Source organism: Gopherus evgoodei, chromosome 3 (genome assembly GCF_007399415.2).
Source record: "Gopherus evgoodei ecotype Sinaloan lineage chromosome 3, rGopEvg1_v1.p, whole genome shotgun sequence".
NCBI lineage: Eukaryota > Metazoa > Chordata > Testudines > Testudinidae > Gopherus > Gopherus evgoodei.
This window is the reverse complement of record NC_044324.1, coordinates 126,482,330-126,507,216: the sequence shown is the minus strand read 5'-3', so window position 1 is coordinate 126,507,216 and position 24,887 is coordinate 126,482,330. Positions and strand designations below refer to the sequence as shown.

The 24,887-nt window shown below is 43.1% G+C and overlaps 2 protein-coding genes across 4 annotated transcripts in view; both read right to left on the bottom strand.

Moving 5' to 3' along the window:
* Positions 1–24,088, bottom strand: part of VIP (vasoactive intestinal peptide) — a 52,625-nt gene extending 28,537 nt beyond the window's left edge. For all 3 annotated transcript variants that reach the window (XM_030556597.1, XM_030556598.1, XM_030556602.1), the window contains exon 1: positions 23,974–24,088. In XM_030556597.1, coding sequence (XP_030412457.1) covers positions 23,974–23,993 — 20 coding nt within the window. In that variant the 5' untranslated portion in view covers positions 23,994–24,088. The remainder of the gene's footprint in view (positions 1–23,973) is intronic.
* Positions 1,631–23,075, bottom strand: MYCT1 (MYC target 1). Its single transcript, XM_030556604.1, has 2 exons — positions 23,045–23,075; positions 1,631–3,710 (listed from the first exon to the last, which is right to left on the bottom strand). The coding sequence occupies exon 2, from the start codon at positions 3,703–3,705 to the stop codon at positions 3,178–3,180; it is 528 nt and encodes a 175-aa protein (XP_030412464.1). The 5' UTR covers positions 3,706–3,710; positions 23,045–23,075; the 3' UTR covers positions 1,631–3,177.
* Positions 24,089–24,887: the final 799 nt, after the last annotated feature.

Here is a 24,887-nt window from a genome sequence, read left to right as displayed (position 1 = left end):
CAATAAAAATAAAATGCTGTATGCAATCTGTATGGACAATGTGCATCTCTAGCAATCAGGTTTAACTTCTTAAAATGAAAAAAAATGCACATAAAAAGAACAAAAGCCAGTCAGTCTGATTAAAGGCAAATTAATTTGCCTTTAAAGTTAGAGAGCAGGACAGGTTGTTTAGCATTAGTAGTAATGGTTGCAATGAGAAAATAGCAGGGTTAGAGACTGCAGCGATAAGAGCAGTTATGGTTACTCTGGGCCCATTCATGAGAGGTGCTGAGCAATGCAATGCAATGCAGTCCCTCAGCTGCTGCTGACCATATAGGAAGTTTAAGGTGTTATCCACTTTGTCTGTTCCTGAGAACTGCTCCTGTTAACTACAACTGTGATTGCAGGTCCTCGGTACATGCACAAGATCAGGCCCTCTAAGGATCAGGCCCACTGTAACTAATACCTCTTCCCATAATCCTCCATAAGAACCAAAGAGTTCTTAATAAGCCAGGAATGGTGGTGTTGCACAGCAGCAAGGCGAGATTAAGGCAGGGGCTTTAGGGGGAAGCAATCTCCAGGCCACTAAAAGGGGTGCTCAGGCGGGCTGCCTGCCTGCCATAGTCCACGCCTCTCCCAGAAGGGGTTAGCTACTGGCATGTCTCTGTGGTCCTTGAGGTGGCGGTGGAGGCAGCTCCATGTGCTGCCCGTGCCCCCAGCACTGTCTCCACAACTCTGGTTCCCAGATAACGGGAGCTAAGGGGTGGCGCTTGTGGGCACAGGAAGCATACAGAAACCCGCTTCCCCTTCCCCCCCAAGGGGCATGCAGAGATGTGCTAGCAGCCAGCCCCTTCCGGGAGTGGCACTGGGCTATGACAGGCAGCCTGAGCCCTGCTGCACCGCCGGCCGGGAGCTGCCTGTGGTAAGCACCTTCCGGATGGAGCCTGCACTTCGCAACCTCACCTCCACCCGATCCCCCTGCCCCAGATCAGAATCCCCTCCTGCACCCAAACTCCCTCTCAGACCCCACACCTCCTCTGGCACCTGTAGCAGAGTGGGTCTCTGCTCCTGCCCGAAAGGGGTTAAAACAGCCCTGAATAAGGGCTGGGGGCTGGAGAAAGCAGCCTTTTAGGCTGGGCTGATTGGGGAAGTGGCAGCTGCAGGGGCCACGCCTCAAACTGAGCAACAGGCCCTTGCATAAGGGCAGAGAAGCCAGGAGTCCAGAAGTCTTCCTCTGCCTGTAGAGGGAGAAGGGCCTGGCTGCTGAGAACCAGAGCAGGTACCTAGGGTGAAGCAGTGCTGGGGAAAGGCTGGGGAGCTCCTGCCTGGAAAACCCCAGGCTGTGGCCTAGAATTAGGCCAGGAGGTACTGGGGTTGTAGGGTGCAACCCAGGGGTAGGCCAAGGCAGCAGGTCCAATCCCCTTTGCTAATGATGAGTGGCTGATACTGCAGTCTGCTCCAGGCCGTGGGGCTAGACAATGACTGGCAGTAGCCTACACTGAGGCATAGTGGGGATAGAGGGTGGGGTGTTCCCAGGGAGGGGAACCCCTAAGGAAAAGGGGTTGCTGCCAGGGGGCAGAACCTCACATAAAAGGGGCACCGAGGTCCAGGGAGGGACCCGGGGCTTGTAACAGGAACCAAGGCAGATCACTGGCCTGCAGCAGAGGAGGGCGCTCTGGAGCTGGAAGAGCTAATTCCCAGAAGTAACCAGCAGGAGGTGCCGCGGGGGTGAGTGATGCCCGGTTACACACCCCAATCCCCTGCTCCAGCCCCCTCCTGCACCAAACTCCTTCCCAGGAAAAAGACTTGTATACAGGGGCCCCACAAAATCTATTAGCCCCAGACCCACAGGAGCCTTAATCTGGCCTGGCACAGCAGGTGGTACTCTCTAAACTGAAATGCCCTTCTTTGTGTTCAAATGCACCACCTTAGAAATGAACCAGCTCCCATTGCAGATCCATGTGTCTGTGCTATCTCTGTTGCTTCAAAGCTTTGACTTCTCACATTTGAGTGTAATTGGTCACCTCTGAGCCAGTTGGCCAGTATGTTATTATAGCTCTACAGGTCTGACAGTCCAAAATGGGCATTAATCTGTCCTAAGCATCTTCATACTCAAAAGCAGTGTCATAATTATAGATGAAAGGGTTGAAATCCTGGAGTCAATGGGAATTTTGATATTAAATTTGGTCAGGCCAGGATTTCACCCTAGATGTCTAAGAAATTTTCGTTTAGCAAAATGCAGGATTTCACTGTACTACACACCAGGAAGGATAAAACCCTGGTACAAACTGAGAAACAATTTAAAGAAAGGAAATGAGTGTTCCCATACAGAAACAGGAAGCTCAAATAAAAAATAGTTGCCATTCATGTTGTTTATCTTGGGGACCAAGACTAGTATCCTTGTAACCTTATAGGGTAATAAAATGTGATCCCTGCTAGGTTGCAGGATGAAGTCCTTTTATAGAGTTATTCTTTTTTCAGTTGGTTAGACATTTCTCCCATTGCACACATTTTGGGATACTTCTTTTTTGCTATATTTTTGGGAATTTGTTGTAAACAGGACTGGCAGTGGTCATTTGGAGCCCCCTACGAATATCAAAACAGGGGCCCTGGTACCTGCCACAAGACTGTGACACTAAAATCACTTTAAACTCTACTTCTGCCAAGGGATTCCTGAGCTATAGGAAACCCTGTGGTTCAGGAGGCATAGAAGCAACCCAGAATGAAGATGAAGGAAAGTATCTAATGAAAATGCAAGACTCACAGACAAATGTTCAAAAACAGGATTTCTAACAAACACAATGAATGAGTGAACTTTGCAGGAAAATAGTAAGCAATTATCAACAGACGGTTCCTAATGTGGTTTGTTTCTTCATTTAAGTTGCCAGTTTTGTAGACTGCAGAAGTTTCTCTTTCTTCTAAACTAAAAGCCTTACAGTGATTACAAATTAAAGGTATAATATAGATACAGAATTACACTGCAGACCAGTTAAGTTGGGGGTGGGGGAGGGTAAGATCCTTGCGGCTGCAGGATACCACACCTTGCCCTAGCAAATCAACGTCATCTGCACATGTCTCTTTTGTTTGCCTGCGGCATGCCGCAGCACCAGGGAGCTTCCCAGAGGCCTTCAGAGCATACAGAAAATCTGCTTCAGACAACAGAGTCCTCCTTTTAAAGAAATAAAGGAAGACTCCAGTTCAAGAGTCTGGAAAAGCTTTAATGATGGTTTCATAGGCAGGAGGAGGTGTTTGTGTTGAATGACAGATGCGGAGGCTGTTGTTGGACCAGTGGAATTCAGGACGAGTTAAGCTGTTGGTGGTGTTCCCCACAAGGGTAGTGGTGGTGCTGGTGGGAGACAGAGTAATCAGCTGACTGTTAGTTTCCACAGGGAGCGGAGGGCATTGCAAAAAGGGGTGGAAGGTGGAGGCTCGGAAGCTTGACTTTCTTGGGAAGGAGTTGGCTTGCTCCAGGGAGGCTTGCCGCTGGAAGGTGAGGCTGGCCAGGCTGAGATTGCTACGGCGTTCGCAGCTGTTGTTCCGGTAGAATCCAGTCCTGTTGGCAGCATGGCCCTGAGAAGAAGGTCTGGAACGGCGGCTAGAGATTGACGAGCTCCACTGTGAAATGTGTGCGCTGGCTCTGCGACGGGACAGGCAAGTAAACAAAGCCCAGATTATCCCTCCAATCACCAATCCAATCACCATGGACACTGAGAAGGCTATTATCATCTGACCTAAAACACAGAAAATAAACAGCAAGGTTGCTTTATTTACCATACAGACTATTCAGTCTAGAAAATGAATTTGATATGGCAATATCAATAAGGATTAAAGATACTGAAGTTGCATATCTAAGATCGATTTCCTCCCGTAGTGTGGACCAGCCCTAAGATGGGATGAGTTGTGCCTCTCTGTTTGGGGAGCAGCCTGTTTTGTGTTTCTGTTTTTGGTTCCTCTGTTGATAGGGCTCTAGATTCTAAGAAATAAAATAGTTGCAGTGCAACCTTTCAAAAATATGTTTTTATTTAACCTTTCTATGTGCATGCCATGAACATAACATGTACCACACCAAGAGGATGAACAAAGGTTTCATTTGAAAGGCTTCAGTTTCAAATAGTAAATTTTAAAAGTAACTATAAGTTATTGGTGATTGACATACATGGGTAGCCTTGACAGTGAATTTCCAAATTTTCAGTTAAGGACTAGAGATTATCCCTATCCACCTCTCAACATCTACCCTTTGCTTTATGTCTCATTCAAGATCCAAGGCAGAATTCCATTCCCTGGGCTCAGAGGACTGTGGGGTTTGCTCCATCCCTTTACTTCCAGGTAAAACACTGCTCTGCCAAGGGTGGCACAGTAGAGCTGGGCCCATGACTAACCCCACTCTGCTAGCAAGTTGAACTGACCCTCTAAATGGGAGAATACGTAGTACCCTACAAAAAGATGTAGTAGCAGGTGTGCAAGATGCTTCTCAGTGTAGCAGCCTGCAGGGAACTTGGAAGTTGGAGCATGGGCCACAGGAGGAAAGAGTTTGGAAAGGAACAAATTAATCAGTCAGTGTGCACATGCTGCAAATACTTGCAGCACCTTTGTAAACAGTAGCTTTAATAAAGACGGGGTGCTAGAACACTTTGTATAGTGAGCGTGCGGAGAGCCATTGAACCAAACTGTAAACCCAGGGTAGTCAATAGACAGATTGTGGGCCAACTCTGGCCTGCCAGATGTTTTTTAATAGACCCCAAAATATTTTTATATATTTATTAGCATTATTATAATTTAATTGTTTTCTCTGAAGTCTGGACCTTAACTATACTTTGATCAAGAAATCTGGACCTTGACAAAAATAACTGACTTAACCCTATATATAATGAAAACCTTTGCCAGCCAGCCAGCCTCCTCCCCGCAACCACAAACACCCTGTGTTCCAGCACCTATGAATAAAGAGCCAGGTTAGCTTTTCAAACTTGGAGTCCACTCACATTATTACCTGGCAACGTGAAACATCCAGAACTCCCCCCGGGATGAGACAACTCCTTACTGTGGACTATGACTAAAGCACCTTATTAAAGACCATTGAAGTCAGTTGAAAGATCCCTACTGATTTCAATGGCGTTTGGATCGGTCCCCGATACTGCAATCTACTCTAAGATTTTGGGACACCACACTCTTTTATTACTGTTTTATTAAAAAGGAGAATGATTTAGTAACCTATTTGAAATTTGACAAAGGGTTTTGTTTGGGAACATTAACTTAGCATCAGACAGGAGAGTCCTTGCTCTGAATTCAAGTGCACAGCCTCCTGTGGAGAAGGATTTATTCATGCTAGGGCAAGCCTCTATTTCTCCACAATAATTGGGAGTGATTCCCTTCCCCCACTGAAATCTCACAGCAGCTGCATAGAACATATAACAAATAAATGAAGTGCTATGTATCAGACAAGCAAATTCTGCTTTCTGGAGGCTCTAGCAGATTCATGCACAGAACATGACATATTCAAGGTGCCTGACTTTGGTTGGGTTAAAGGAGGATGCATCGCAAGCATCTGTTGTACAATGAAGAAGGATCATTTTTGTCCCTTCCCTTTTTCACATCTCTCCCTTTCATGTTCCTGCAAGCATTTCCTCCCTTGTGCTGGGACAGTAGATCAGCATGTGCTGATGAGACAAAACTTGATTCAACCCAACGCATGAATGCTATTTGGAGATTCATTTTTTCCCAACTGCCCAATCCACAAAATACAGTGTTTTAAAGCTGGAAACAATGGTTGATCAGGTGTTTTCCATCTCAGGCATGCAGACTTCCAGACTGCAAGCCAGCCAAATGGTTTTCTTCATCACAATTTTGCCTTAATGCTAAATGAAATAATCTGTGATATGGAAAGCCATATTTGAGCAGGTGATGGAAATTTAAGTAGAATATGGACTAGTGGACAAAAGATGAATTGCACCTCCATCCAATCAGCAAACTCTTAAATAATTGGAATAGAGAAACTGTGAGGATTGTGATTATTCTGCCACGATAAACCAGTCTCTTCTCAAGTCATCAGCTGTAGTTCATTCTGCAGTCTGATTCATGCAAGATCACAAGCAAATAAACTAAATAAAATTTCCTAGCACTTATGAGATAAGGAGTTGAACCTGCTAGGGTTTGGACTTTGCTTCTAAAAAGCCCAGCAAGATTCTTGAGCTCAGATCAATAAGCCAACCCATGTGGCACACAGTATTGTTGTTGTGTGTAGTTTGCCAAAACAACATCTCTATAACTGACAAGTGTTTAGAATTATTCTATTCCCTCATCTTTATCACTGATTGCCAGGACCAAACAACCCTCTGACTGTTTGTAACAAATCCCTGATTCAGTAGCCTGGGTGAATCAGTGGGTTGACAGAATGAACCAGCTGTGATCTTTGTCATGGCAAATGTTGGGAAAGGTCACAGTGTGGTAATGGTGAAAAGAACAGAAGTGATTGTCTGCAGCACAGACTGATTCAGGTAATTGGGACATTGGGAAAACAAACAGATGTTGTGGAGGCTTACACAGCAGGCCTGGCTGGTGCTGGGTTAAGTAGGCAGCTATTTAACACTCTTCTACCTGAAGGGTTTCTAGAAGCTTCTGGAAATAATTAGCCAAACTGAATCAATAATAGGAAAATCATGAGTCTCTGAGGTGTAGTTATTATGTTTGCCATCAAGAGAACAGTGCTCATGAACAGAAAGTACAGTGGTTTAAATTTCATAACCAAGCTACCTACCTAGAAACAAGATTGCCCTCTGCTGGCAATCTACACTGATGAAAATAGAGCAATAGATAAAAGTTTAGATGTTGTTGTGCTAGAAGTACTCACAGCAAACATTCAGAAGATGGAGAGCACCATGGCCAATGCTCTGTTTGGTAATTGCTAGAAACTCAGGAGGATTCTGACCTCTCTGGTGCAGACTCTTGGGTTAGTATTCTGCTCAGAGTTTGGAATGGTCATGTGAAGGGGAATGTTCAAACAAACTTTGTGAAGTATTGTTTACAAGGGATTTGTGAATGTTTGCATTAAACTCTATTTTAGGATTGGAGCAGTAAACTTGCTTTGTGTCTACATTACCAGCCTTTGTTCTTGATAAAAAGCTGAAAAGAAAAGTTTAAGATGCCATATGAAAATCATAAAAACCAAGTGAGAGCTCACTTGATTTCACTAGTGACCAGCATTGAAAGAGATAATAACGACAGAGTAATTCTAATGACCAAGAGGAAACATCTAAGATCAACGTGTTTATTTCCTGACATCAGCACAGTCATGTAAAGAATTAAGCAAAGCAGTAACTGGCTCTTCTAAAGAATCCTGTGTGAAGGCAGTTGTAGAAACTGTTACTTCAGGGCTTCTGCCTATTTTCCTAAATACTGCTGAAATAGCAACATATGGTTTTCATCTGCTCATATGTGCAGCGCACGAGCCTCTAGCACAGCATTACTGTCTATCTTGTTAAAACAGAGTTGGAGTAGCATGCACTTCTAAAGAACTTAAACCAATTGAATGTACTGATACAGTGAACATAATTCCACAGTGCAATATTGCATAACCTTTTATTGTAGTAACTACTTAGCTAATAAGAATATCATATAAAACCTGACAGTAAAATTATTCACAATTTTGATATTTAATATTGTGGTTAAAATGGAGACTTCACAAATGAAGAGGGATTTCTTTAATGGAATACATTGTAGTTAGCAGCACATTACAATAAAGAAAATGTACAGTATTGGATCAAAGATGCAGATCTTCAGCTTAATGTAAGGACTTGAGTGTATGTGATACTTTTAAAAAGGTCCTCAATATTAACACATGCAATTCTATAATATTTTTATTGTCTGCCTGATGCTGAAGGACATCCTGTTGGAACCTAAAGCATTAGAAAAATTTCTCAAAAACAGTCCCTCATTAAGTAGAAATCTGTTACCACTGAAATGCTGCCAAGGTCAGTGGAGAGAATTCTGCTGATGGATTTAACTTCTGCATCACCAGTTCAAAAATATCCCATGTGTTTCCTTAATGAATCAACTTATATTCTCTATTACTTGTTCAGATTGTCCCATTTCCCTCCATTCTTTCCCCTCTCTGTATTTCTTGTTTTCACTTGGAGATTGCCTCATTTTTTTAGCAGTTAGTGCATTTTGTTGAATATTGATTTCAGGCTGGTAACATGGAGAGAACCCTAGTCTAATCTATACAGATTCTCATAACACTCTCATCACCATCATAATATCTGATTTCCAGCCACTAGTGTTAAATTTAGTGTAGCAGGGAAATTAAAAATTACATCTTCTTTTTTTGTGCATGCCATTTTGAGAATATAATGCTAAGTTTTTATCCAGTAGTAATTGGCAAGGCATCTTCTCAGATTTTCAGAAGTAAGAGTTAGCTTTTTGCATTTAGAAATGGTAAAGGTGGTTGTTTGTTTTTGAAGAGTCAATAGGAGGCTGATTGTGGATCTTATAATGGAGCACTGGTTGCAACCTTAGCTATAATATGGCTACCAGAATCTCTATAGTCAATAGTTTAAATTAGACTCATGCAAGAAGTTAAAATTCTGCTATATAGAGTGAGGAAAATACAATGAGTCAGTACTAAATCTTGTTCCGTATGACACTGAACTTCTTTCACTTCCTCCCTCCACCCCTAGTTACGGGGCATAAGACTGAGTTATGTGTGGAAGGATAGTCTTGTAAAGCACAAGACTGTGACCCAAGCAACTTAGTTCTATTTAGGGCTCTTACACATTTCTTTTGTAATTGTGGGCAAGTCCCCCTGCCTCTCCATGCTGCAGCTTATTCATCTGGAAAATGAGGACAATAACACTTGTAATAATAATACATAGCTCACAGGAAGACTGACGCTACATTTGTGACTATAGGAGGAACACTTTGTTTCGTGCACTTTAACATTAAAGTACCCCGAGGTAATCAGATGGAAGCCACTTGGTAACAAAGTATTATTCTTCAAAAGGCTTTAAAATGAGGGCTCAGTAACAAGACTAGCTGAAGAACAGTTCTTGGCCCCATGACATGCTGGTCAGATCTGATACTGGGTCCTGCTGGATTTTGACATGTGATCCCTAAATCTAGAATTCACTTGCATGTAATTTATCCTCCAGAGAAGAGAGCACAAAGAAAGATTGTTTCCTTGTGTTGCTACTGGTGCAGACACATTCAAACACTGACTGAGTCCTTGACCTTCTCCTAAAACTACTTCCAGGGTTTGGAATCTTTTCTCAAATGAGAAAAATCCATGATCCTTTGGGGAGCTATCAGTTGTGGGACTAAGCAGCACAGTAACTGGTGCACACTTTTTTTGGCAAATATAGTATAAAATATATTTGATTAACTTAAGTAATATTATTAAGCAATTTTTCTTGGCCTTTCTCCCCCCTACCACTACACTTGCTCTGTGTTCCTCCAGTGGAATGGTTGAGCCATGAGAGCAAAAGAATCAGGAAGGTAGCAGTTAGCAGAAGGCAACATACATAGCCTGCAGGGACAGCACACAGGCATAAGATCATGCCCCATCACCATTACAGGGTGTGTTGTTTTCACCCAGCTACAGCCACTGTAATGTTTACCTCAGGTTTAGCAGAAGAATGACAAAGGGAAACTAAGTTCCCAGTAAAATGTACACAATTTCTCTCTCCAGTGGGTTTGCACCTGTGTAGCTTGTGATTTGTTTTATCTGCTTGCCTGTGTGGATCCCAACATTCATCAGTGACTTCATCTGAATTATACCAAGGATCCATTTGGTGTCTTCTCTGCAAAATCTCCATCCTCAGCAGCCCTCTGATAATGACATCAGTGCAGTTACACCAGTCTAAAACTGGTCTAAATAAGACTCATCAGAAGCGAGTGCATTAGTGTTTTAGTTTTATATTTACTGAAGTTCATATAAATGATAATAGTCTATATTTGACATACAGTAATGAAGGAGCTAGCTAGAAAACAAAACACAATAACAGCTGACACACCACTGTCCCTCCCAAGGAAATGGTGCCTCCTTTCAAATTATGACCTCTACTCATACTCATGATCAAATTGGGAGGAAGTCTCAGCTTCCTGCAGTTGTTGGGTGGGTTGCAAAATTGGCACACACAGTGCATGGGTGAATACCAAACTGCTTCAGGTGCTCCTTAGTAACATAGAAAGACAACAAAAACAGCAGCCAGAGAGACATCCTGCAGCAATGCTGTCAAAGACATAAGATATCTGATTGACAAACTACTTACAAATCCCTCACTCTCAAATATTGCAGGTGAGTACAGACACTTGACATGCTGGAAAAGTGGCTGGGAAGAGGAACAATGGCTCCCTTTTAAAATATATCATAAAAATAAATCCCATCTTTTAGTCTTCAGGTACATGAATATTTCTAATAAATTTGTGGGAGGAAAAAAACCTCAGGCTCTACAGAGAGATGAGAATCACTGCTGTTGGTTTGCCAAAGGAATGGCACTATATATAGCTGCCATCACCACAAATATTGTAGGAGCAGGGGACCAAAAAGTTCAGCACTGCAATACCTAACTGTAGGCCCCTTGCCAGCAGAGGAATCCTCAGCCCTAAATTAGGCATCCAGGCTCCCTATATAGATTTAATCATAGAATATCAGGGTTGGAAGGGACCACAGGAGGCCTTCTAGTCCAACCCCCTGCTTAAAGCAGGGCCAATCCCCAGACAGATTTTTGCCTCAGATCCCTAAATAACTACCTCAGGGATTGAGCTCACAACCCTGGGTTTAGCAGGCCAATGTTCAAACCACTGAGCTATCCCTCTCCCTCTGGGAACAGGTAGGTGGCTAAACAAGGGATTCACAAAAACTAATGTAATAAGTGAGGAGTCACCTAATCTAGATAGTTGGAAATGCCAAGGGGGCAGGAAGTCCAGGCCAGAAAGGAGGCACCTATCTTCACTTGGAATTCACAGCTGTGAACCCACGCCTGGAACTCAGCACCTAAGCCAAGTCAGTCCTTTCTTGCAAAAAAGGTTAGGAGGAGGTGTGCTGCTGTTGCCCCACTTATAGCCTGCTGGTCAGGGCCTTCACTGCTGTTGTGTATGACCTAGGTTCAAGTCCTCCCTCTGCCTAATTTGGAGCAGCAACTAAATGCCTGGGCCCTTTTAATTGCTGCCAGAACCCCCGGGTAGCAGAGGTGGCCAGGAGGCATAGGCAGTGATTTAAAGGGCTGTGGGCTCTGCTGCATTTGTGGCAGCTGGAGCCCCAGGCCCTTTAAATCTCAGTTTAAAGTGCCTGGGGCTCTAAAGACACCACCCCTTCTGGTTGAGGCCCCATCCCCTGCTCAGGAGTCCGGCATACTGGTAAATCCTTTAAATTACTTTCATCCCTGACTATAGCCCAGTGGTTAGAGCTATGGAGTCATTCCAGTCCTCTAAAGAACAGTTAAACATTTCCTGCAAAGTGAAACAGCTTAAACAAAAGGCCCACTCCTGAATGCCCAATATCCCAATAGGTAGGGCACTCATCTGGGAGCTGGGAAATGTAGGTTTAAGTCCCTGCACTGAATCACACGAAGTGAGGACTTGAACTCACATCTCTTACGTCCTGGGTTATAAAGAAGAAGAAGCAGATTTACTAGCAGCTGTATTTTGTGTAAAGCCCAATCTGATAAGCCTGCTCTTAGGCAGCCTGTGAGCATGCCTACTGGATTAGGCCCCATAGGTGAGATCGGCAAGGGAATGCTTAGTTTGAGGATCTCACCAGGGCTTAAGCGCTCAGTAATGACAGAATTTAGTTGGCTTTGTGCATCCCACTAGCAGAAATGTAGGCATCTATCAGACTTTACAGGCATAAATGTAGGTGACTAGGGAATTTAGGGACCTACAGGGTTAGGCAGCTGCTGGGCAGAGTTTTTGAGGGTCTAAATTTTGGATGTGGGCACTAATCTGGCAGTTAGGCATCTAAATCCCTTTGCAGATCAAGCTCTGACTGAGCACTATTTCCGTTTTCGAACTGCCTTTCATTTACATCTAGTAGTGTCAGCCTAAACAAGAACAAATGTTTGAAATGAAAGCAGTGTCTCAAAGAGTTTAGTGTGGGGGCAATTATAACAGTGCTATACCTTGTGTCACTTGTACTCCATTATAATATGGCCATTGCCCTAATCCCCTCTGATTTAAAGCTAAGGTCCCTGGCCCAGTCTGTCCTGTAGCCACTCTATGTCATACTACCAGTCAGCGGTGGTGGCAAGCCCTTGAGGTCAAGGATGAGCTCCTTCACAGGTTTAATTCTTCATGGGTCCTTTGGTGACTGAAGAGGCTTATTGGCAGACATTGCAGGTGGTGTTGGAAGCAAAGGCGCTTACCTTTGTTTTTACCAGTGGTTGCTATGGAAGAGATGTGTGTTGGGGGGGGCACTCTGTCAGTTTTGGGGGGAGATTATTTTCAGCATATTTATACACTTCTTTCATATTCTAGTTATTGAATGTGTTTATTGTTGGTGTCTTTACTATTTTAATAATGATTCAATTGTTATGAACTACAACATTACATTATCATGAATTACAGTATATTAAGATCATTGCAATCACCTACAAGCTGTCTTCACTAACATCCCAGTTAAAGACATTATGTCTCACTGTAGCTTTCTGGATGAAACTGTCAGCAATCTTATTTACATCTAGGTTCCCTGGTATTATTTTGATGCACATTAAGGGCTGCTACATTATTCAGTTGCATCTATCCCATTGACGGCTGGAGATAATTTTTAAGTCTTCTGAAAAAGGCCAATGAGTATTCCACAGTTCAGGATGATACAGGCACAGTGAGAAGGATTCTTATGAATTTGCAGTACTTTGGAAACATAGTGCTTCCAGACCACCGCAAATGACTCCAGGATATCTTTATTGATGGGTAACAGCTAATTTAGGCACCATTATTTTGTATGTATAGTTAGGATTATATTTTGCCATGTGTATTACTTTGCATTTAACATTGAATTTCATCTGCCATTTTGTTGCCAAGTCACCCAGTTTTGTGAGATCCCTTTATAACTCTTTGCAGCCTGTTTTGGACTTAACTATCTTGAGTAGTTTTGTATCATCTGCAAACTTTGCTACCTCGCTGTTTACCCCTTTTTGCAGATCATTTATAAATATGTTGAACAGCACTGGGCCCAGATAGGCCCCTTGGGGGACACCTCTATTTACTTCTCTCCATTCTGAAAATGGACCATTTATTCCTACTCTTTATTTCCTATCTTTTAACTGGAGTGCCTGGGAATCCTTTCAGGATCATCTAATGATCCTTAATTTAATTTAATGACAAGCCTTTTGTTATCTTAATCACCCTGTCTCTGTTTATAAACAAACTTCCTGCCCCAAGTGAAGAAGTTTTTAGCAGCACAGAAAACACCACATTCCACACCCAAGTTCTGACTGTTGGGCACTGGGCACCCACTATTTTTTTCTGTGGGTGCTTGAGCCCCAGAGCATCCACGGAGTCAGTGCCTATGGTTGAAAGACAGGGTTGGGCCGCGATTGCTGCGTGACTGTTGTCTTTCCTTTCTTTTCTGGCATTTTCCTGCGACCAGAGGCAGGTGATTTTCCTCGAAGATGGAGGTTCCCTCTCTGACAAGTCTTTGCCAATTATCCTTATCCTGGGATACTGTCTCCCAGTGTGTGGTGTCGATGCCACGTCTCTTGATGTTTATCTTGAAGGTGTCTTTAAAGTGTTTCTTTTGACCGCCTAGTTTCCTTTCTCCTTTGCTGAGTTGGGCATACACCAGTTGTTGCGGTATGCGTACATCAGGCATGCTCACACAGTGCACACTGTAGAGCCACTGCACAGGATGGAGGCAATCATCTGGTCATGGAGGAGTCTTACAATGATGATAAATTTGCTTGGGCAGACAAACTTTGACATGATTTTCCACAGAGCCTCATGGTTGACAGAGTCGAAGGTTTTGGTCAGATCGATAAAGGCCATATAGAGCTCCTGGTGTTCTTTACATTTTTCATGGATCTGCTAGCTGCAAAAATCATGTCGATGGTGCCTCGTGATGGTCTGAAGCAGCACTGGGACTCTGGAAGTACTTCCTCTGCAAGAAGGAGCAGGCGATTCAGTCAGATTCTAGCAAGAATCTTCCCAGCGATGGAGAGAGGGCAATGCCTCAATTGTTGCCACAATCAGCCCTGTCCCCCTTTTTGAAAATGACGACAATGTTAGCATTATATAAGTCGGCAGGGATTTCTTCAGTGTGCCAGATTTTGAGGAGCAGCAAGTGAAGCTTGTTAGTCAGTGTTTCTCCCCCACTTTCAGCTGTTATGCCATCAGGACCTGGTGCTTTATTCTTCTTCATTTGTTTAATAGCTCTGCAGACCTCCTCAGCTGTTTTTGGGTTGGCAAGAGTTTCCCAGATTGGGAGCTGATGGATGGAGTCTATGGTGTCATCAGTCATAGTTGATTATTGATTTAGAAGCTTTTGGTAGTGTTCCTTCCAGTGCTTTTTGATGGATTTGTTATCTTTTAGAAAGGTGCTACATCTTCAGATCTCAGAGGTGTGAGGCCACATGAGCTAGGTCTGTACAGGGTCTTTGTCTCACAAAAAAAGCTCTGCATATCATGTTTGTCAGCGAATGTTTGGAATTCTTTTGCTTTGTCCTCCCACCACTTGTTTTTGATTTTTCAGATCCTCCTTTGAACTTCAGCTTAGAACTGATGGAAAATGTTCTGCTTCTAACTGGATAGTGGTTGGTTTTGCCAGTCACAGAAAGCTTCTTTCTCTGGTCCAAAGGGGCTATAATCTCAATGTTGTTGTTGTCAAACCAGTCGTATTGGAGGCAGGTAGCAAGGCCAATGGATTCCTCCCAAACCTCATGGATGGTCTGTTTTAGGGCTTCCCAGTCTTCAATACTTGTATTGTCATTTCCAGGTGTGCACATGGCCAGTTTTTCACTGAGATGTGTTTGGAAGTTCTCTTGGTGCACTGAGGATTGAAGTCTTTGAATGTTATATTGCCATCTGTGTGATTTGGATTGCTTTCTATGTTTTGGTGCAATCCTGATGGACATGACTGACCCCACCATACCACCAGTACAGATCACCCTAAAGTCAATGTAGATGGGAAGAGGAAGACCCTCAAGTGGTGTAGAGCTGGTATAATAGCTAGAACACCAACCCGCCTCACTTTCACCAGTGTGAGAGAGGTAGCCAGTGTACGAGGGGATGCCAGGATATCAGAATCTTTAGGCAGCCCTCAGGCTGTTAGCTTATGCCTGATCAGATCAGCAGCCAGCCAGCCCAGCACTTGGGGAGTGCAATGGTGAATAGCTGTACTGTGCGCTCCTCAGCTGTACCTGAGGATAAGGGCCTCAATACTTTAAGGGTTTGCATTGAATTATATCAGCTCCAATAAAGAAAGCAGGAAATTGGCGTTTCATCCAGAGAGACCCATCTTGCCCAGAAGCCATCTTGCAAATGTTACACTGAGACCACTGGGAATACACACATTCTAGATCCTTCCTCAGGAAAAAAAAAACCCTTTCCAGTGCTTTCAGTCTCCATTAGACAAGGTTTATATTGATTACAATTACTATATTCATTTATATTGCAGTAGTGCCAAGAGACCCAAAGGAGGCCCCATTGTGCTCGCACTGTATGCACACTTCCTAACCAAAAGGGCTTACAATCAAAACCCAGTTTGCAATCAGAGTCATCCCAATTGCCACAAATGCACCATGTAAACACATTGTCACTATGCTCCAGTAATAAGAAAAACAGAATTACTCATACAAATTAAATCTTTTGCTAAGTAAAAGGAGAATTTTTATCACTATCAAATGCATGTCACGGTGCAACATTTCCCTGTGGAATTGGAGGAAGGTCTTGGAGGCACATTGTATCTGAGATTGCTGATAAGGTGGAGAAAAAAAATATAAGGAGTTATCTAATCACGCTCTAGGATTCCTTCATAATGCTGTTTAAGTGTTTCAGTTTTGGTGATATACAGGTTTTCTTTCTGTCCCTAAAATAAATTTATTGTTAAGCAATTACACAATTTTTGTGTATTTCCAGGGGATCACACCAAAAAAACACATCAGTCTGCCTCTTTGTCTATCAGTTCTGTGTTCTGTTGTAGGTATCCCCAATTAGCATAGTATTTGAGCATCTCAGAGTCTGTAATGTATCTATCTGCACAACACCTCTGTGTGGTAGGGCACTGCTACTATCCCCATTTTACAGAAAGAGACCTGAGGCACAAGGAGACTAAGTAACTTGCCCAAGGTCACACAGGAGGTCTGTGCAAGAGCAGGTCTCCCAAGTCTCAGGCTTGGCTCTAACCATCGCATCATCCTTCATCTTTATTCTACAGCACTCTGAATTGCCACAACTTTCAGTGCCCCAAATGCCACCCATGGCTATTAACGAAACACTGTCTGACAGTGTAATTCTTTCCATAGAAAGTCTCTACCGGCTGCAGCCAAATAGAACCAAGTTCTGGTTATTCCCAAGAGAAGACAGCACTTCTAATCTCTCATTGGGTATGATAAGAATTAACACTTCACCCTAAAATGGGCTCCTTAACCCAGGAATCTGAATACATTTCAGAGTATTCAATCAGTGAATAAAATCCTGTCCTCTATTGCACAGGTTCACTCTGAGGAAGAAGGAGTGTCTCCTCATCACCCTCTCCAAGTACAGCTACATAGTAGCTGACACGGTACACTTTTAGCCATCTGTTGTTTGATAGAACTGGCGGGCTGGCTAACTCACATGCTTGTGATCCATAGCTCCAAAAGGGCAGAGTCTGCCAGTTGGGAGGGTGTGATCAGTGTGGGGGGTTATACGCTCCTATTGGCAGTTTATGAGAGATGCAGACACATTGTTCTAGGAAGAATTTAGGGATATTCTGACTCCTGGTCTTACAAGCTCACTAAATCTCTCCCTTCCATTCCCTTCCCTGCTCCACCACCCCCGCACCATGTTGCTTAGAAGTACCACCCTTTGCTTTGCCACCTTTACTCCTCCACATCCAGTTGCTAAATTTGGCTTGATATTTACATAAACACTTTACTGAGTTGATCTATATTTTATATATGGTAATTACTTAAAAAAAAACCACAGTGAGGTTGACAATTAAAGATGGCAAAACAATTAATATAAATAATTTTAAGACAAAGACAGCAACATCAATTCATCCACATTGCACACAATGTACTATATATTGATAACCTGCTTACCCAGGCATCAGAATTACTGCATATGTGCCTTTTGTACCATCAGTATCTTTGTATCTTCAGTTGCACACAAAAGGCTCCATCATGGCTCCTAGCTAGTAGTTCATGATGGGAGAGGTGGAGAGCCCTACTGCCCCAGGGAGAGCTCTGGAAGGGATTGTACTTTGGGATGATACAACATGGTTGGATAGTTCTGCCGAAAGGCTACAGCCCTTCTCCTCTCTACTTTGGTCCCATGGAGTTGCTACCACCTACAAGAGTTTGTAAAGATTGCAGGAGTCTCATGCCTGCCCAGGAGGTGCAAGGCCAGAAGAGGCTCTTTACACTCTTTTCCCACATCCCAGTTGTAAATCTAGGCAGGAGTCAGTCTTAATCCAGCCCAAAGATTCTGCAGAAGGAGGCCGCAACTGCAGGGGGAAAAAGAGGTGCTTAGAGTTAAGTTACCCCTCTGCGGTAAGTGGGGTGATATGTCAAACTGCTGAAACATCTTTTAATTTTTGGGTTTTACACATTATAATAAGGGTCCTAGAAAAGAGACAGAAAGAAAATGATTGCAGGGAAAGTTGCAATTGAGGTATTAACCCATCCTTCCCAGAGACAGGTTTGGCTCATCCCTACTGATTAAAACACCATTTAAAAAAAACAGCCGTTCCAGCATGGAATGATTAAAAAAGGAAAACCAGTAATATTGTTTCAGGAAACAAGGCTACTAAGGGTGACGCAGCACATGGAGTCTGAGGCCCTGATTGTGGGGTGTGTTGCAGCTGCTTTGTTCCACTCCAGCTATGCAAGGCTGCCCTAAAGCTGGCTTAGGTGGCCTCTTGGGGAGTGCCCCTGCATAACAGAACTTCAGGTGGTGGGGAGTTTTTGTGCTTTGCCCTCCCACCTCCAATCTGCTGGCACAGGAATTGTGTCTGGCCCATCATACACCCTAGTGATCATGGGCTGCCAGAACAATGGCCCTTTCAGGTTGTGCCAGCGATCTGGCCCAGCACAGAACAGCCCTGGGACTAGGTAAGAAAACGATGTGTTAAAGCCACCATTACCCTCCCACCCCATGTGCACCACACATGGACCCAAGGTTCTGGTTTTCAATGTCCGTAACTATAGCAAGATAGTAAGGCAGCTGTGACATTCTCCAGGGTACAATCTGGATTCTTGGACAGCTGTACACCCTCAATTATTCAACCTGGGGTGCCATTTACAATGCTTCGCTGTGAGAGCAACCACTCCTGGCCTACTCATACACAGCCTTCACCAGGTAAATTACCCCCAGCTATACTGCAAGAGTGCCTCAGCCAGCCAGCCTGCCACCCCTGAATTATACTGCAGCGCAACACCAGCAAATTCCCAGTCCCAGACTTTCCCCCAGAAATGTGTATCTTGTACTGCCCAGCACCCTCCTGGACAATACAAGTTCATATAAAGTCCATCATTTCATTAATAGAAAATGATATGCACAAAACTTGTTATCTCAAGTGGAGTTTCCCAAACACTTCAATCCAAACACACTGACTTAGATAAAACACTAGAACAAGTTTATTAACTACAGAAAGACTAAGAAATTAAAGTAATGATGCTTAAAACTCAGAATTTGGTTATAAGAAAATTAAAGGTAAAATACAATTAATAGCTAAATGAACAAGCTAAAGTGAATTAAAAGCAAAGGCTCTCTCTCACCACAAGTTTACAGCAGTCTGCCTGGAATCCTTTCAGCCAGGACCCTTCCCCCAAGTTCTATGAGGCTTCTTTTGTCTTTCAAGTATTGTTGATGCCATGAATAAAGACAAGGGAAAAGAGGTAATCAGGGGAGTTTGATCCCCATTTTTGTAACAATTCTCTTCTTTGTGAATCATCTCCAGCTGGGGTTCAGGTGACAGCCAGTCTGTTTTCACAGGAACTTCCATCTGTTCCATTGCCAAGATGTAAAATTACTGCTCACACCCTTCTTCCTGCCAAAGAATGGCTGCTTATCCAGGTGATAGTCCATTTGATTTTGTTGACACCTGGCTGAGGCATCAATTTGCCTTTTGTCTCTGAGGAACTGGCCTGCTTTTCTAAACTTGGAGCCTGTCTTCGTCAAGCCATACAGTAAATAATATGTTGCCACACATATTTTACTAGGACAGTAATGATCACCACATTATGAGTTTTCAAATGATACCTCACAAGGCATAGTTTGTACAAAATCCATCATAGTCTTGTAAAAAGGGTGGACATAGGGATATAGACTGTCACAGCAGTTGTTGGAACTGTTATGCTGTACTGCTAAGGGTAGAATGGAGGAGTGCAAAGAGTGTAGGAGGAGCATGGGGGAAGTGAAAGTGTGCCTAAAAGGCAGTGACAATGAAAAGAGAAGTGAGAGACACAGTAGGAAGAGTGGGAGACTCACTCAGAAAGTGGGGAATGGGAGACAAACAACTATTCGCTTTCAGAGCGAGTTTCTAAAAGAGTTCTGGAGGAAGATGCCCCAGACCCTGTTCCCAAGATGCCATATTTAGTGAGCACACTAGAAATGCACAGATACATTAGATTATCCTACAACATTTCATGCCAGCACTCTTCTCCATCAGTAGTATGTCAGTGAAATCTATGAGGCCGTAGCCACCATTCTGACGAGACTGGCAGTCTGATCCTTCTTTACACAAACTGGTACTACTGTATCTTCACACCTAACTCCCATTTCCCCTTAGAGAGAGTATATTGGCAACAAAAAATCTTGGCAGGGGGTAGACTACATGCAGGGTCGGCTCCAGACCCCAGCACGCCAAGCGTGTGCTTGGGGCGGCATGCCGTGGGGGGCATTCTGCTGGTCACCGGGAGGGCGGCAGATGGCTCCGGTGGACCTCCCACAGGCGTCCCTGTGGAGGGTTCGCTGGTCCCACGCAGCTTCAATGGAGCCGCGGGACCAGCGGACCCTCCGCAGACACGCCTGCAGGAGGTCCACCGAAGCCGCGGGACCAGCGACCGGCAGAGCGCCTCTTGCGGCATGCCGCCCTGCTTGGGGCTGCGAAATGTCTAGAGCTGCCCTTGACTACATGACCCTTTCAGTCCCTTCTAACCCTATGATTCTATAAACAGATGGGATCAAAAAGAGATAAGTGGCTACAGGGGGAGGTTTCTTCTTTGCCAGATTAGTCCAGCCAAGTTGTCCGAGACAGGCATATGCTTGCTTTCCAAGTGGGAAAAATAATTCCTCCTTGCAACCAGGAAGCACCTCTTGAGATCTCTTGAATTGGCTAGGGAAGGAGCAGAGCTGCCAGAGGCTACAACAACCTTGCTAAGTACCTCTAGGTGACAGAAAGAGAAGGTATCACATCCTATCACATGTTTGCTATGGTTTCCCTATTAAATAGAGGAAGTTTAGTGACAAGGCCATGACATCTATTACAAAACTCATGGAAGTGTACACTAGGAAAGGAGGATAAAATAAATCTTTCTATACTTAATAGAAAAACTCATGATTTTTATTCCCACAAAATTATTCCGTTTACAGTTTATTCATGTATTTGTGCTGTATATTGGGTTTTGGGAGTCATTTCTCAAGGGTTTTTTTTTTTATGTGGACAGCTGTCTAATCAGAAGTGGACTGAGACCACTAATTCAATTTGCATAACATGACTCAAACCAAGCTGTGCATATATGCTGCTTCTATCATATATATCTATACAACTTTGCTTAGCTGGTGTGATGCGGTGCTCATTCCGCACCCCACCTGAAGAGTTTAAGATAACTGGAAAGGGGCTAATTAAACTAAGACGCTGCACCTGGGGAAGAATTAGTCTGGACAGGCAAACCCTAACAGAAGATGAAGCTCAGCTGAGCAGGTATAGGCTGGCCCTGTGCAAAGCCAGCAAGCTGAGGCCAGAAGGGGGCTGTAGGGGAAGTCATCTGTATTTAGTTCCTGGGAGAAGGGAGGATGTTTGGGGTTAGACAGTTAAATAGCACACTTGCTTCCTGGAAGAAGAGTGTTTAGGCTGGAAAAATGGGGGTGGAAATAGAGCAGAGAGGTAGAAAGGTGTCCTGGAAGCAAGCAGACCATAGTTGCTAGATATAGGGTCCCTGGATTGGAGCCTGGAGTACTGGGTTGGCCTGAGTTTATCTTACAGCCACTGGGAAAGAGGCCCAGGACCTAGCCTTAGATTGGAAAACTGTCTGGAGTGGCATAAAGATAGCTGATCTAGTGGGACTTTAATACCCCAAAGGGGAAACACCAATAGTGACTTGCCTGGAGGGCCAAGTCATGAAAAGAGAATGTGCTGAGTCCCAGAAAGCAAAAAGAGCAGCAGTGAGAGCAAATGACAGAAAGAGGCATCAGATCTGGATGAAGCTTATCCCCTGAATAACCAGAAGGAGGTAACCTAGTGGGGAGTGAACATGTGGGCTTTTAATAATATACTGTGGCATGGACTGGTTTGGAAAAGAATAATGTGTGCTCAAATATAAACAAACAGTAAGTCTCGCAGTGGAGACTTGACTTTGTTCATTGTTTTAAAATTCTTAAAATCACTTCTAAAAGAGCTATAGTCTCAAGTTAACAGTGGTAACTTCAAGAGTTCCAGAAAACAGGATTCCTGTAGATAATTTCCAGAGTATGATACTAGCTATTGGACAATAGATTAATGAGGATGGTGAATTGTTCTAACAGTTTTTACAGCACTTAATTTTGTCCACCTCTAGTAAGTCCCTGATCAGCAAACAATTACACACACACTTAAGTCTATCCATTTATTATCCCATTGAAACCAACTGGATGACTCTCAAGAGTAAATTTAAGACTGTGTGTAAACTACTGCAGGATTGGGTCCAAGTAATTTGTTAGTGCCCACAATCCTATATGCTTCTTTGAAAAGAGAGTGTGAAATGTATTCTTAAAGACAGACTTTGCTGAAAGCAGCTATGCTATACCCTCAGTTTAACTGACATCTCCTGAAAATCAGTGTCATTTGATCTCCTCTCCTATTCCACCCGTTCCCACGTGATATGGCAGAAAAGAAGAAGTGCCAATCCCACTGCTATGTCCCAAAACTATTGAGGAGAGAAGCACTGAGCCAGAGGCATCTCTATCTTCTCTCTGTAACCATGGAAGCCCTTCAATGGGAACACTGGCTGGTTCACAGAGAAGTTGATCTACTGTGTGGGTGTCACCAAGTGGAGGGAATTGTGGTGCTATGCAATATCAATTCCTTAGCAACAACACAAGAAATTTTTTATGGAAGTGAATGCTGACTCTCTCAGCATTATAGCAACTTCTGCAGGTGCTTCTCTGTACAGTCAGCCAGGAGCACGGAACAATCAGAGGTTTGGCAAGCCCTGGGAGGCACCCAAAAGTGAGCAGAAAAGTAATAGCAATACAGCTACTAAGGGGGCCATAGTGCCAGCACTAGTCCCCAGGAGTAGAGCCGATGCCCAGCCCCTATTGCAGATGAAGGACCTTGTCCACAGACTCCTCTGGCTGGAAAACCACAGTGCCTGTTGAGTTAGAAACTCTTGATTATGAATTCACTATGTCTCATGTAACTTTGCCTTTCTGATGGATTTTTCCATTAGAGAGAAAATATAGTGCTCTGGATACTTGGCTAAGAACGGAATAAAAATTGGGGTTTACGGTAGGTAGTGCCTCTTACTCAAGGATTCTCAAAGTATCGGCTATATGAAAGCACTCTTTCATTCCTGTTCTGAAATAGCTACTTTACAAAAATATGCAGTTTCACTCTAAAAACTGGCAGTCATCTTTGCTTCAGATACCAGAGGACAGTACCCGAAACAAGGAGAGCACATCCTATAAAGTGCACGTATCAATTCAAGAATCAGAGAATGGCACTCAAAGGTCTGTTACTCACACAAGGTGACACAAAGGAACTCCAGCAAATGTGTCCCATAAACTTATCTCCCACTTTACTCCCAATGCATCCTCATAGTAAAGCAGGCCTCTGTTGTTTTTAGCATATATAATTTTGTAGGTTTACATATTGCAAGGACTCCTGAAAAGATCACAAGGGATGGTAAGACTAAAATAGGCAAATAAACAGTATGTGACTTGTGTAATGCAAATCAGGGCAAGTTTTAGGACTTTTTGGAGTGAAGGGCTCTCCATGGTTGCTGCTGGTGGTTTGTTTTTTTTTGCGCGTGACTCTACCTACTGAATTTTGATATTACTAATACCCCTGTCTTATACCCAATATATTTTGGTTAAGAAACCTTTCCCAGGTTTTAACAATAGCACATTAGAGTCAATGGACAAAGAACAGGTCAGATTCTGAGAGACAGTGAAGACGAGTTGATTTTGTGAGGCTCTCAGCTTATTTCACAGCTTGGAAAGACAACCCGATTATTCAAAAAATTGCACTTCCTTTAGTCTTTGCTACATCCCTTTCATCTGAAAATGGGCCAAATCGTGCTTGCTTTCCTTATACGAGCAGTTTCATTAAATTACTGAGATTAGGTGCTTAACAAGCCATTGAAATCAATTGACAAAGTCTCATTGACTTCAATAATGGATTTTAGATCCGACCATGGGTGAGAGTTGATCCAAAAATCCACTTGCTAGATCTCAACTGTTTGGATTTTTCAAGAAACTATCCTGACACTTCATTAAGGAGCATTTGGAAAATATTGGCACCACAAGAATAAGTAATCCATTAATTATTTCAGTGGTAATAATTCTAGAAATCTGCCCCGGTGATAACATGACATTTTACAAAGTAATTGGTGGCATACTTGTGTTATAATTGCTACTAATAATACTCTAGTAAAAAAAAAAAAATCTTACCCCAAAAGTTTGGCGGCCATGAACTATCCAGATGAGTACTGTTTTTATCCATAACATCCAAAATAATAAATGCAAAATTGGTATGTCCGTGATGAAGCACTAGATTTTGATATGTCTGCAGTTCAGCAGGAGAAGAAATGGGTTCACGCAGCCAGTCACATTGTTTTCCTTGCATAGAAGGAAATAAAAAGTATCACATTTCCTGCTTTTAGACTCAAATTAGCAACTGTTTGTCTTATCTTGGAGTGCCACATGGTTCCTGAGACGGGGACAATTTCCCTCTCGTCATTTCCTCAGCTAAGGAGTGAATTGACTTAAAACAATACCAAATCTCCTCTTTTTCTGAAGCTTGCCACTGTATCCAAAGTCATCTGAGAGAGATGAGGGTTCCTTCCTCTGCCCCACATCAATCCCCCTCATCCTGCCTACTTTAAGCATTTCAAAACACCTATTGACTTCAGTGGGGAATTGTCAAGAAACCAAGAAGGCAGGACTGGTGTCTTATTAAATATCCTTTCCTTAAATGTCTCATAAGAGTATATTTTTATTTGTTCAACTAGAACGAAAGCTTAGGCCTGACAATCTCACCATTCATATGAATATTGTTTTAATTACTATACTTCACAGTTCCTCTGTTAATCTAAGGATGTGTGTGGGGAGGAAAGAGAGAGCCCATGTTCCAGAAAGCAATTTTGTGGTTTGAATGCTGCCTAGTGCTGTGACGCCCTAATCCCTGCTTGGAGTTTCTACTTACCACTGCAAAAGAAGTAATAAATAGTAGGGCTGTCTATTTAAACACAGTTAACTCGCACGATTAACTCAAAAAATAATCGTGACTAATATTTTTAATAGCAATTAATCGTTTTAATCGCACTGTTAAACAATAGAATACCAACTGAAATTTATTAAATTTT

Excerpts from the sequence above, each read along its gene's own strand:
- MYCT1 (XM_030556604.1), bottom strand. The coding sequence starts at position 3,705 with ATGATAATAGCCTTCTCAGTGTCCATGGTGATTGGATTGGTGATTGGA.